At 38.9% G+C, this 12,230-nt stretch overlaps 1 protein-coding gene across 1 annotated transcript in view; it reads right to left on the minus strand.

Moving 5' to 3' along the window:
• The window catches only part of MTAP (methylthioadenosine phosphorylase), a 33,899-nt gene that overhangs the window by 19,489 nt on the left and 2,180 nt on the right, over positions 1 to 12,230 (minus strand). Inside the window, exons 2-3 of the mRNA XM_086867181.1 lie at positions 8,828 to 8,914; positions 927 to 985 (exon numbers count right to left, since the gene is read on the minus strand). Coding sequence (XP_086723307.1) covers positions 927 to 985; positions 8,828 to 8,914 — 146 coding nt within the window. The remainder of the gene's footprint in view (positions 1 to 926; positions 986 to 8,827; positions 8,915 to 12,230) is intronic.

Consider the following 12,230-nt stretch of genomic DNA (forward strand, 5'->3'; position numbering starts at 1 on the left):
AACTCCTGATGCTTGTGAGCCTGAGTGCTCCCACCTCCAAGCTCAGAACCCAGTCTTTACTCCTGGCCTGAGCTATGTCACAGTGTGCCAGTCCCCAGCCCGATCTCCCCACAGCCTTCAGACCTATGCTGTAGTTTGTCTCCAGAGTGGGCTGGGCTTTAGACATATGCTACAGCCTTATCTCTCACCTCCTATGGTTCCTGCCTGGATTCCCTGGATGGATACTGTGCTTGACTAATTACCTTGACTTGGCCTGCTGATAGACCCTGTCATCAGCACCTGCTCTGTCCATTCTGCCCAGATGCCACAAACTGTGTATGTATTCTTACATTTAATCCAGTACCATGTTGGTCTTAGACATCCATGGTTACACCAGCGTGTAATTTCCACACATTCATCTGCAGATCCTGCTTCCAGAGTCTCTTCAAGTATAGTCATAAAAATGGCACAGGCAGGCAGAACTGCAGGGTATGCAGCCCCAAAGCATTTAATTTTAACAGAAAGAGGACTCAATAATTTGGAGGAGTTTACAGTGGAATCAGAGACACAGTTAATCTGGAAGCAGACATTTTCTCTAATTCACAAAGGAAATCTGCAAATATAGTGAGCAGATGAATTCATTAGAAAGGTTATAAGCATCACCTACCTAACATCAGAGCAGGTGGCCTTGAAGGCTGCCATTCTTACTAGGGGTTTATCTCCCACTGAATTTTTTTTATCTAAGCTAGACAGCATTTTTAATACTCTCAGTCCTTGCAGCATCAAATTTGCTTATGAAAAAACCCAGACTTGTGCTGGACTTTGTTAGCAACCACACAGAGCAAGATGATGTCAGAGAAGAAATTCAGTTCACCTAATGAAAAGAGAAAAAATTCAGAGAAAACTTTAAGAAGCTTAACACAAACCCCCTGAAAATGCTCATTTACCTTGCTAAGAGCACACAGTCCACATTTTTGATCTTTCCCAAAATCAAAGCATCCGATGGCTGCAAACAAGCATATAAGAATGAGTTACCATCTCACAATCACATTACAAACATTTACTACTACCTAAAAATAAGTGCAACAGTTATGGAACAAAATACTAGTTACCATTGTACTCTCACATTTTCTTGAGCTCTGCTCTGTAATTTGATATGGCAGATAAGCAGAACAGCCTGGAACAGGAAGATCAGACTTGAGACAGGAAGGATTACCACAAATTTTCTCTGTTCATACTAACATTAACATTGCAACTCTTTACTTGGGGTTTGAAACCATGATACTTTCTAATATATTAAAAGAACATTTCAAACACAAAAAATAGTAGCATGCACATGCTACCATCAAATTGGTTAGCATGACTCACTCTTTCTTGTAAACTTCAGTTTATTTTTGCTAAATAGGTGCCATTCTCTACTAAAGCCCACTTCCAACATAAAGAACATTTAATCTGTGCTTTTCCATAACACTTGCAATTCTCTTCTCTATCCTCTTTCTAGCCTGGGCTCACAACAGGGTGTGAAGGCGTGATTCTTTCAACCCATCCCTCATTCACCCCCGGCTTCCTGAAAAACTCACTCTTCCCTGCTGCTGGGAGTCCTGCTTTTGGGAAATGAAATGTGATATAGCAGACAAATTCTGGTTCATAAGTGGCACAAGCAGTGTTGTGTTTGCTCAGCCCAGTTACACCTCTTAGAGCTACACAAAAAGAAAATACAATCTTCCTGACTATTCACCAGCCAGGGCAACAAACCATTCTGATTTTACCTGTCCAGCTGGAACATGTACCTTGCCACAGAGATGGATCATCCTGCCCATGAGAGGCAGCCTTCAAGTCATCAATCACCATTACAATAAATTAACTGATCTGTGGGCTGTGTTCTGCTCCTGGCCTTCAGGGACCTGTAATATACTGTGTCATAGCTTTCCTTTTTGTTAAAACAGCTACTAATAAAATCATGGTTTATTCGCTGATCACAAGTCTGCAAGTGTCTTGACTTCGTATTTGCGTTTAGAAATGTTCTGTTGCCAGTTACTTGATAGAAAACAAATAAAATTATAATGCTAGATGCAAGACTTCAATTTCCATTTAGTTTTACGGCTGATTTTATTATACTATTATGTTGTAACATATATATTATATTATTAGATACTAATTGTATTATTATTTTATTATAGTATTATATTATTATTTATTATATGATTATGATTTTACAGTTGATTTTATTATACTCTTGAAAATTAGCAGAGATTGAAATGAAGAGATATGAGAATCCCATGTTAAAGATACCCATTTCTAATAAAAACATCACCTTCTACTTCCTATTGCACAGATCTTTTTGGTAATTATTCTTGTGAAAGCTCTCCAAAGCACCATAACTTATTCAATCACCTATATTTAAATTCTGGCAGACATTTACTACTTCTTTTTTAAAAAAGGGAACATTCCAGAAAATTTATGTTTAGAACTGTAGTTATTATTATTTTTTTTTGAAGTCTCCATTTAATATTAAACCATTGATATTTAAGTGTTTAATCTTTACCTTACATATACTCTTCTCAAACAAACATGGCTTTAAGAGTGAAATTTCACACAGGGCCTTGCTGTCTAGTGGCCAAGGAAACTTGCAATTCCAGCATTCCATAACAAAGAACATTCACTGAAGTTAGCATCTGGAATTTTGTTTTGTTTACACATATTTGCTGTGTTAAGTAATAAGCACTTATTAAAATCGGGCACTTAAGTCCCCAAAAGATTACTTAAAAAATACAAAAATACTCTTAAAAATTAAAGAGGATTTCTAGCAAAAGCTCTTGCCTCCCATCAAAAAGGTCAGTAAGTTGAAGACAGGGCTCTTTGCTTTATAAGTAACAGATTCAAGTTAATTGCAAAAGGTAGTTTTAAGTTTATATCCATTTTCAAAAGCCTTGGGGTAGTTTTATATTCATTCCCACCACAGAACTCCACTGAATTCTGGCATACATTGATGATGCAGAAAGAATATAACACCTTTGAAATTCACAGGCTTCAAAATCTAGTTGCTGCAGCCCAAGTTTCCTTTCCTACCTGCTCATATCAGAGCACTGTCTGGGGGCAAGACACCTGACCCCTTCGCACTAATTTTCATTAAATGCATTCTGCATATTTTCCAGGTGATATACTGAATATCTTTTTGGCACATGATTTCTAGAAAAATGGAAGAGAAAAATAAATACTTGGAACAAAGAGAGCACTGCTAAGTGGTGAATGGACAGTTTAACAGAAGAACTGCAGAAACTACATCACAGTTCATTAAAAGACATTAAATAAAGATCATACAATCACAGAATTGTTAGGGTTGGAAAGACCTGTGGAGATGTGCTAGTCCAGCCTTCCTCCCAAGGCAGGCTTGCATAGAACAGGTTACACAGGAACATCCAGGTGGGGTTTGACTGTCTCTAGCAAAAGAGGCTCCATGATCTCATTCGGCAGCCTGTTCCAGTGCTTTGCCACCCTCAGTGTAAATAAAGGAATTCTTCCTCGTATTGTGTTTTAGTTTATGGCCATTACTGCTTATCCTGTTGTTGAGCATCACTGAAAAGAGTCTGGTTTCATCCACTGGGCACCCACCTTTGAAATATTTATATATATATTGACAAGATCTCCTCTCAGTTTTCCCTTTTCTGGACAAAGAAAGCCCAGCTGCCACAGTCTTTCCCCACAAGATAGACATTCCAGACTCTGAATCACCTCTATGGCTCTGCCAGACCCTTTCCAGTAGCTCCTTGTCTTTCTTGTACTGAGGAGTCCAGAATTCAACACAGCACTCCAGATGTGGCTCACCAGGGCCAGGTAGAGGAGAAATCACACTCCTTGACCTGCTGGCCACACTCTAGGAACCCTGGGACAGCACTGGCCCTCCTGACTGCAAGGGTGAACATATCATCTACCACCCCAGGTTCTTCTCTGCAGAGCTGCTTTCCAGCAGGTCACCCCAGCCTGTGCTGGTACTTGTCCCAGGTGCAGGACTCTAAACTTGCCATTGTTAAACTCCATCAGATTTCTCTATGCCCAGTTCTCCAGACTAAGGTCCCTCTGAGTGGCAGCAAAGCCTTCAGGTGTGTCAGCCACTGCCCCCACTTTTGTGTCATCTGCAAACTGGCTTAGGGTTCATTCTATCCCTTCATCCAGGTTGCTGATAAAGAGACTTAATAAGAATGGACCAACTATTGATATGTGCATAAAGTTATAGAAACAGACATTTCTAACTATGTATTAACCATGTAACATAGCTAGTGTATACTTTCATTCTGCCTGCTTTCTCCCACAAGTTATTTCCAAGTGCTGTGCCTCTCTACTATTATCTCAATAATAGCCAGGCATGATAATAAAACAATAAAAACTTTCAATGGAACAATTTGAAATCAAAGCTCTAATGCTGTATTTTTAAAGGGGGATTTAATAAAAGGTCCAATAAAAAGTCCTCAAACATTAAAAGTTCTTAAATCTATTTTACTACTATCCTCTTTTAACAAAATAGAAATCAGATATATATTACTCACTGTTGCAAAACTGAAAAGAAAGAACCCTGAGTAATTAACCCCAAATTATTACAATGACAAACAATCAGAATAAATCCCCTTTTGTTATAATATAAATGTATGTTCATGTGGTGTCTACAGAATTCATTTTTCCCTTGGTCTCATCTTAAAGGCTAGTTGGAAGAGAAAGAAGAATGAACACGGAACACTTGTGAAGAAAAAGTATTTCAGAAGTTCTGCAAGCTTCCATACTACGCGTGACCTATTTTAAGAACTAAACAATGTACATTGTTTTGGGGAGGCAGAAGAGGAGCTTAGGTATTATGTCACATGGCCAGGTTTTCCTGATACAAGAAAAAAATGCTCAGTTGAAAGGTGGATCTACCTCCTGCTTTGTTTGCCAGATATATTTATAACCAAAAAAAGACAGGGAGCCCCTAGAACAATTTTCTAGAGTGGGAAGATCTCTTTCCCACCAAGGATGGTGATTCAGAACCAAGATCTGTCACACAGAAAGGAAGGGAATCTAACTGTAAATATATTCTGAACAAAGCTTTTTAGGAGCTTCAAAATTCAGTGATGAAGATAAAATTGCTTGGATCTATTATCCTGTAGGAGACTAATATATTCCATATCTGAAGATAGAATCTCAAAAGGTTTTGGAATATTTTCCAGAGAATGCCAAATTTTTGATGTATTACAAATGGTGGAAGAAGATAAAGGAGAAAAGATGGCTGGAATATTAGGAGCTGTAGGCTTACTTAGTTTTTAAAAAAACTGTTCTGCATTTCACTATTACTAATGTAATTTGATAGATCATAGGAGGACCAATGTCAACACACAGAACAGCAAAAAATTGTCAAAATAGTTTCCCTTAAACTTTTCCATATTTCCCACATTCCCAAATGCTAAATTTTGTAGTTAAATGATTCTAAGTATTCAAGAGGCCAAAGCAGAAGACAATTCAAGGATTCTGTATGAAGAAAATGTAAGCTATTATTAATCCTTTAAAATAAAACAGCATTTTTCATTAAAGAAAAATCTATTTTGCTGCTGTCAAATGTCAAAGGTGCCAAGGAATATCTACTCCAGCAAGATTTTCAGTTAAAAATCTTTTGGCACAAGTTTCTTTGCCTAGAAAGTTAAGAATTAATTATAAGGATTAATTATAAATAAATATAAGTAAAGTGATAAGTAAATATCACTTGTTACTTATTATTTATTACCAACCCAGATAAGTGGAATTGTATGCTTTGCATTTTTACATCACAGAAGGAAATGAACATACATTCTAGTAACTATGCCTTGCAATTTCCTTCAGACATTAATTCATTTTCATTCTTCCTAGTTTTGCCTAACTAAATAGATTGATGTTTCATCTGAGTTTCTCTCAGGAAATAAAATATCACAAATGTTTGAAGTTTATTTAAATTAAGTCCTCTACCTCTTAAAATTTCAGGCAGTTTATCTCTTTACTGATATCACAGCTCTTTTATCTAAAGATAAAAAGTATCTTTATGGCAGAAACGTCCCAATTTGGTTTTATTCCAGTAATAACCAAGAACAGAATATACCTTTAGGAAAAAATAGTAACAAACCATAAACTTCTAATTTTTTTCAGGCACACTTAAATAAAAATAAAATTGCCCACTTGCATTCAGCTATGCAGTTCTAAAATGAAAGGTAGGTTGTGTAATACCTCCTTCCTGAATACTAAAGAGTCTCAGCAGCAAAGTGAATACTGATCCACCTAATAATACAAATTGAATTTGAGGCTTGCTTCTGCTTCAGTCAAAATCCATTGCACTTGGTGCAACTGTAACTTGTGGACTAAGCTCTGCGCCTCTGACACTAAGGGTGACCCCTCAGCTGCTGAACCGAAATTGCCTTCAGTCCCTGAAGTAAATGTGATTCCAGGAGATCTACGTAAGACACTGATCAGGTCAATGGCCTGATTATCAGAAATTCATTTCTACAGGGAGAGAGGAGAGACAGGCCATTATAAGTAAAAAGAAAAAGGCCTGACTACATTCAGGTCAGCTTAGTAGTCCCAGTTAAACTCAGGACATTATCTCGAATTCATGCTTGGATTCTTACCACGGTGTCTCGGTTGTATTCTTGTCCCCCTTACACAAAGAAAAAAATATTCACGAGCTCTTTTTTTTTTAAGTTCAGCCTATGCTCAATGCATAATATGCAGGCTCGGGCGGCAGTCCATTGATCAAGGTCTCTCACAAACCACAACAGGCACCAATATTAATTTTTTGCTAGTTATTTATGCATTCGGTGAAGAACACAGAAAAAAAGAAGATAATAGATTGTGAGGTGCCCTCCGCCCAGGGAGGCAAAGATTTAGTTTCAGATAAGCACTGTTAAAGTGAGAGGAGTGGCTTTAAAGCCCAGGAAGAGTGGATTCCATTCCTCTGCCTCAGGGCCCTGTGAGCCCAGGAAGATTTGCTGCACCCCAAACCCCTCATGGGGCAGCAGCCCAGTGAGTTCTGGTTGGGTTTGAGCCCCTGGGGTTTCTCCCTTGCTGTGTTCCTATTAGTTCCCGACCTTAAACTCCACCCTGCTTCTGTCCCACATCACCCTGCCTCTGTTCGGGGCTGTCTGTCTCTGGATCTGTTCCCGTGTGGAATAAATGGTTTCCTGAGCAGAAGCCCGTCTCGTTGGGAGTCCCATGCGGGTCGCTGGTAGCTGTAGCCTGCCTGGACATGATCCTGCAGCCCCAGAACGCTACACTAGATAAGCTTCTTATTAGTTGAAAAAAGCCTTCCATACTGATCAAAGGTGCATGGCTAATGAAGATTTTTTCACTCCTTTGTGCAGGAGCTATACTGAAAGTACTCCTACTCTTCTCAGGAATACTGAACCCTACTGTAGGCCACCTACTGCCCTGCAGAATTTGCATCCTACAAATCCTTTGGCATCTTACTGCTGTGACAGAACAGACTTTACAAATGCTCTGCTGGCACCGTGCCCTGAACAGAATTCTGTTCTATCTGAACAGAAACCTGTGAGGAAGAAGTGTTCCATACATCCTAGATAGGAAAGCTTCAGTTAATAGCTGCTACAAGCATAGTATTAATTTTGCTTTGTCAGCAGTCCCCAAACACATCCATGCTGCGATGAACATTTCAAGAAAGTGGGAATGCAATGGCAACTGGCTTGGTTTAGCCAGTGGATTCTCCTTCAGACCAAAACTGGCTACTTTGGAAACCAGAGTACAGAAAACAAAGGAGGTAAGTTCCCTCCATTCTATTACAATTTGTTAACTAATTTTGAAAGACGATAGAATAGTCAAATGCATTCATCTGATTGTGTTTTCACTTCCTTTAATATTTGCCTTCTTCCCCTTCCTGAATGGTATGGATACACACTCCTCTTGCTCTTTACTCTCCTTTTTAAACCATTTTTAAGTGAAGGCATGTATTCAGTTTTCAATAAGACACCACATCACTGAGTTTTCTGGCAAGCTTCCAGAAGTAGCACTTGCTACCTGATTTTTTTAAAATGTATACCCGCTATACTGGTAGCCTGCATAAAATATAATTCTAAGGACAATTATAAAGCGCCCAGACTCCCATGTCCTACAACACGATTACCAGAGATCCAATTCTTCTATGAGTTTCATGTAACAACTAGAACATCTCTACCCCTTGATTTCCTGCCTATAAACTCCCTTGTCCTTTGTCTTGCCTGTTTTTCCTTTAAATGCTTTGTGCCAGGAATTATCCTTCAAAACACACCCAGTGCTATGTATAGAGAAACAGCCCTAGCCACCACACCCTTCTGCTGAGGAAAAGGACAGATGTAATGTAAAGAATTGTTCAGGTGTAACAGTGTCACAAAAACAGTTTCAGAGCTTCCTTTTTAAATAATTTTCAAATTATGTGGCTATAAGCATGACCTTACATTGGCACATAAAACATAATCCATTAGTCACAGGGAAAATGGTGTCTCATTTACCTCAGAGGACAGTTTTCTGCAATTCAGAAAGGTTCCTGGACCGATCTGACAGATAATACAGGTCACACACCAGTACAAATTTGAAAGAGAAGTTTTATCCCTTGACTGTAAATTCAGCAGTTTCTAAAGTCTTCCAATCTACAAATAAGAATATGTATAGTCTCCTTTGCACATAATCTTTGCAATAATTCTTACTTTTCTTACAAACCAAGAATCCCACAATACATAGCAACTAAAATCAGTTGTGCCAGCACCTCCTTTATACATTCATTTACCAGTCTGAAAATTCTTACAGTATACAAACATCGTGACAATTGGCAAGAAGTTTCAGTAATAAATAAAAAGGTTATACAGACCTTGCCATAAGGAGTGTCAACATATTTTTCTGTTCTTCCTTCTAAGATATCTGGATCATCCAGGCCAGTTCCACCAATAATTCCAATCTAACACAGAAAGTATATATTAGTCTTCTTGCAATTCATATTTAACTGTGTGTCTGAAAAACTAACCACGCAGCTACAAAATGTATCATCTTCTCAAGATGAGGCTAGACTGCAGATCAACAAACTATAACATGCCCACCACACTTTTCCAGAACGCAAATTTCAAATACCTGATTTTAAACAACTGTATTTAGCTTGCCAATTTCTTACCCCATGATTCTCCTCCTTAAGATACCAAAAAAAAAAAAAAAAAAAAAAAAAAGCTATAGAAAAATGCACAAAGATGTGCCATTAAACATTTATTTCCGATATGAAAATTAAGACTACTATTTGGGGATGCCTGGAATTAGTGAGAAATACAAGTAGAAAGCCCATTAAAACAAGGCTTCTTGTTTATATGGAAAAAAGTCTTACCTATAACCACCATACTGAATATCAGGCTGTCATGGTTTTAAGCCCACCTGGAAGTTAAGCACCACGTAGCCACTTACTAATACCCCCCCTTCTTTCTTCCTGCACTCCAGTGGAATGGGGAGTGACTCAAAGTAAAACTTGTATGTTGCTATAAGAAAAGTTTAATAACTGAAAATAAAGTAAAATGTTGTAAAAAGGGTACATGATAGTAATAATGATAAAAAAGGGAGGAACTAGCAATGCACAAGACAATTGCTCTCCCACCTCTGATTGATGCCAGACCCCCATTCTCAGACCTAGACTGGCCTTGTGGGTAACTCCCTCAGTTTATAGTGGGCATGACGTCCCATGGTGTGGAACAGCCCTTCAATCTGTTTAGGTCAGCTGTCCCAGCTATGCTCCCTCCTGGTTTTGTTTGCACACCCTCTCCACCCCCTCCCTGGCAGAGCATGCAGCAGGGAAAAAAGGAAGTCCTTGGTTTAGGATTAGCATGACTCAACAAAACCCAAAGCATCAGTGTGTTAGCAACACCATTCTCACTCTGAATCCAAAACACAGCACTGGAACGGCTACTGAGGGGAAATTAAGTTTACTATAGCTGTAACGAGGACACAGGCATTTCTATATGGTATTGTAACTCTAAAAGAAAAAAAAAACTTTTGGGAAAAAATTAGTCTTTTGTGCTGACTTGACAAAATCCAAGAGATTTCCCAACTAAAATCCCTGTCGTGTTTTGATTTGTCTGTGATTGCATATTCCAGCTAAGAAAAATGCATCTGATTTTTCGTGTTTCTAGTTAATCACTGAAAAACAACTTGGTTTTTTTTCTCTCTAGGGATAGTTAAATTTTCAATCAAGTCAAGTTTTTATTGAGTTCAGAATTCTTCAGAGAAAATTGTTACCGTCAAGCTTTTCACAACTGCAAACTTAGTTAAGGTATTTAAAAGTGATGTCACCAATTATCACACACAGAGAAAACGAATGCTTCTTTTTTTCCTCAATGTGACCACTTGTTGCAAAGTTTGTTATCACTTTCAAGAATACATATCATGACTGGTTTGCTTATCAGGGAAGAACAAAATCTGAACCATTCTGACATAACTTATTACCACAAAGTCTGAAAATTTCCCAAGTAAAAGACTTCAACATACAACACCCTCCTTTCACAGCACACACAGAGCTGCCTGTTACTCTAGCTTTTTCTTACTTTCACATTCGTAGCGACCCCATCTGTTCAACCACTGTATTAGCTGGCTCATCAGACACTTCATTTCAACAAGATGAGGCTCTGTGTTGCTCATCAGGTATAAACACTTCTCTAACAAAGCTTTCCGCAACCGGTGTAAATGCTGATACGACGATAGTTTTAACCCATTTCCTACTTCCTTTTGTTACCCCCATGTGGAGGACGAGAATAAGTGCAAAGGAAAACAGCAGTACTAACCCACATGCTCCGACCCTGTATACACACGCAGGCTTTAGGGAAGACATAGACCATTATTTGCAGTAGTACTGATGACCTGTTCTCAGGTTACTCGTGTTGCTTAGCTATCACAAAGGTTCTGACTTGGACTGCTCATGAAAATACTGAAAACTACATACTCTTTAGGATGAATAACAAATTGCCTTAAGAACTGTGGAAGGTATGCAACAGGAGCAACCACAAAACTCAAAATCAGCAAAAGACTATCTTTAACACTGGTCATACATACATTCAGTAAACACTGATGATTGCTACATTAACAGAAGACAGGACCAAAATGCTTCCTTTATTATTTTTTTCAATCTAGGAAAAAAAAAAAGATTCCTTCACCAACTGTGCTAGTTTTAGCTGGGTACAGCATTTGTTTTACTAGTGCCCTGTGACTTGGGATTCAAAAGGGAATTGAACTTTTACATCTAGCAAAGTGAAAGTTGCTGGGACTGAGGAAAAGTGTGCAATGCTGGAGAGAGTAGCTACAGATGCATGACATAGAAGTTACTCTGGAACTGCAGTTCTCGTTATTATAAATACACAGATCCACCACAGTAACAGACTATTCCTGTACAGAAAGCAGCACACCAGGCCTGTGGCAGCAAGGCCTGGTGTGGCTGCTCTCAGATTTTTCTCAGGCTCCATAACCGTGTTGCTGCAGCAGCATCAATATGTGCTTTGGCTGCACTGTTCAGTGCCTGTGTAGGCTTTTACACCAATAGCCATGCTGTCAGAAATGGCAGACTGCAATGAGCTAGAAAAATATTCACAGATCCCAGGGTGCAGAACCCAGAGCACAGAAGACTTAGACTACGTTGAGTTACCCAATAAAGAGCCTTCTTACCCACTGCAAAGTTACCTCAGTGGCAGTCTGGACAACATTCAGGCCACCTGAGGCAACATTGGCTAGAGAAATGCTGGGCTCACCGGAGAGCTACTTCAGTGGAAGGAAAGTTCAGCCAGCAGAGATTTCTGAAGTAGCTGCTTCTCCAATCATGTAAGGTCAACTTGGAGCTGGCAGCTCTCACCCTAAAATTAATTTTACCTGACAATTATTTTTCCTCCAGTTTACATGATCTTCTCCTCTGGGAACTAGGGACAAACATCTGATTGTATATTAAATTCTGCTTTCCAAATCTTCTAGTGAATTATCAAAATGAATGCAGATGTTCTAGGCTCAATGGGAGAGATACCCTACATCCTGGTTCTGGCCAGGACAGGATTAATTTCTGCAGTAGCCTGGGAGACTAAAACCTAGAGGTTATTCTATGACTTTGTATCATTTTCCAGAAACAGGAGAAGGAGCTTGGAGACAAGGTAGCATGACAGGCGTGCATTTTTGGGCTCCACATAGTGGTGAGCAATTGCACATTAGCTGCTCACCTCTCTCAATCGTATAGTCACTGTTACTATTTGTTTTCTTATCTC

Source organism: Cyanistes caeruleus, chromosome Z (genome assembly GCF_971803275.1).
Source record: "Cyanistes caeruleus chromosome Z, bCyaCae1.hap1.1, whole genome shotgun sequence".
NCBI classification, from domain to species: Eukaryota; Metazoa; Chordata; class Aves; order Passeriformes; family Paridae; genus Cyanistes; species Cyanistes caeruleus.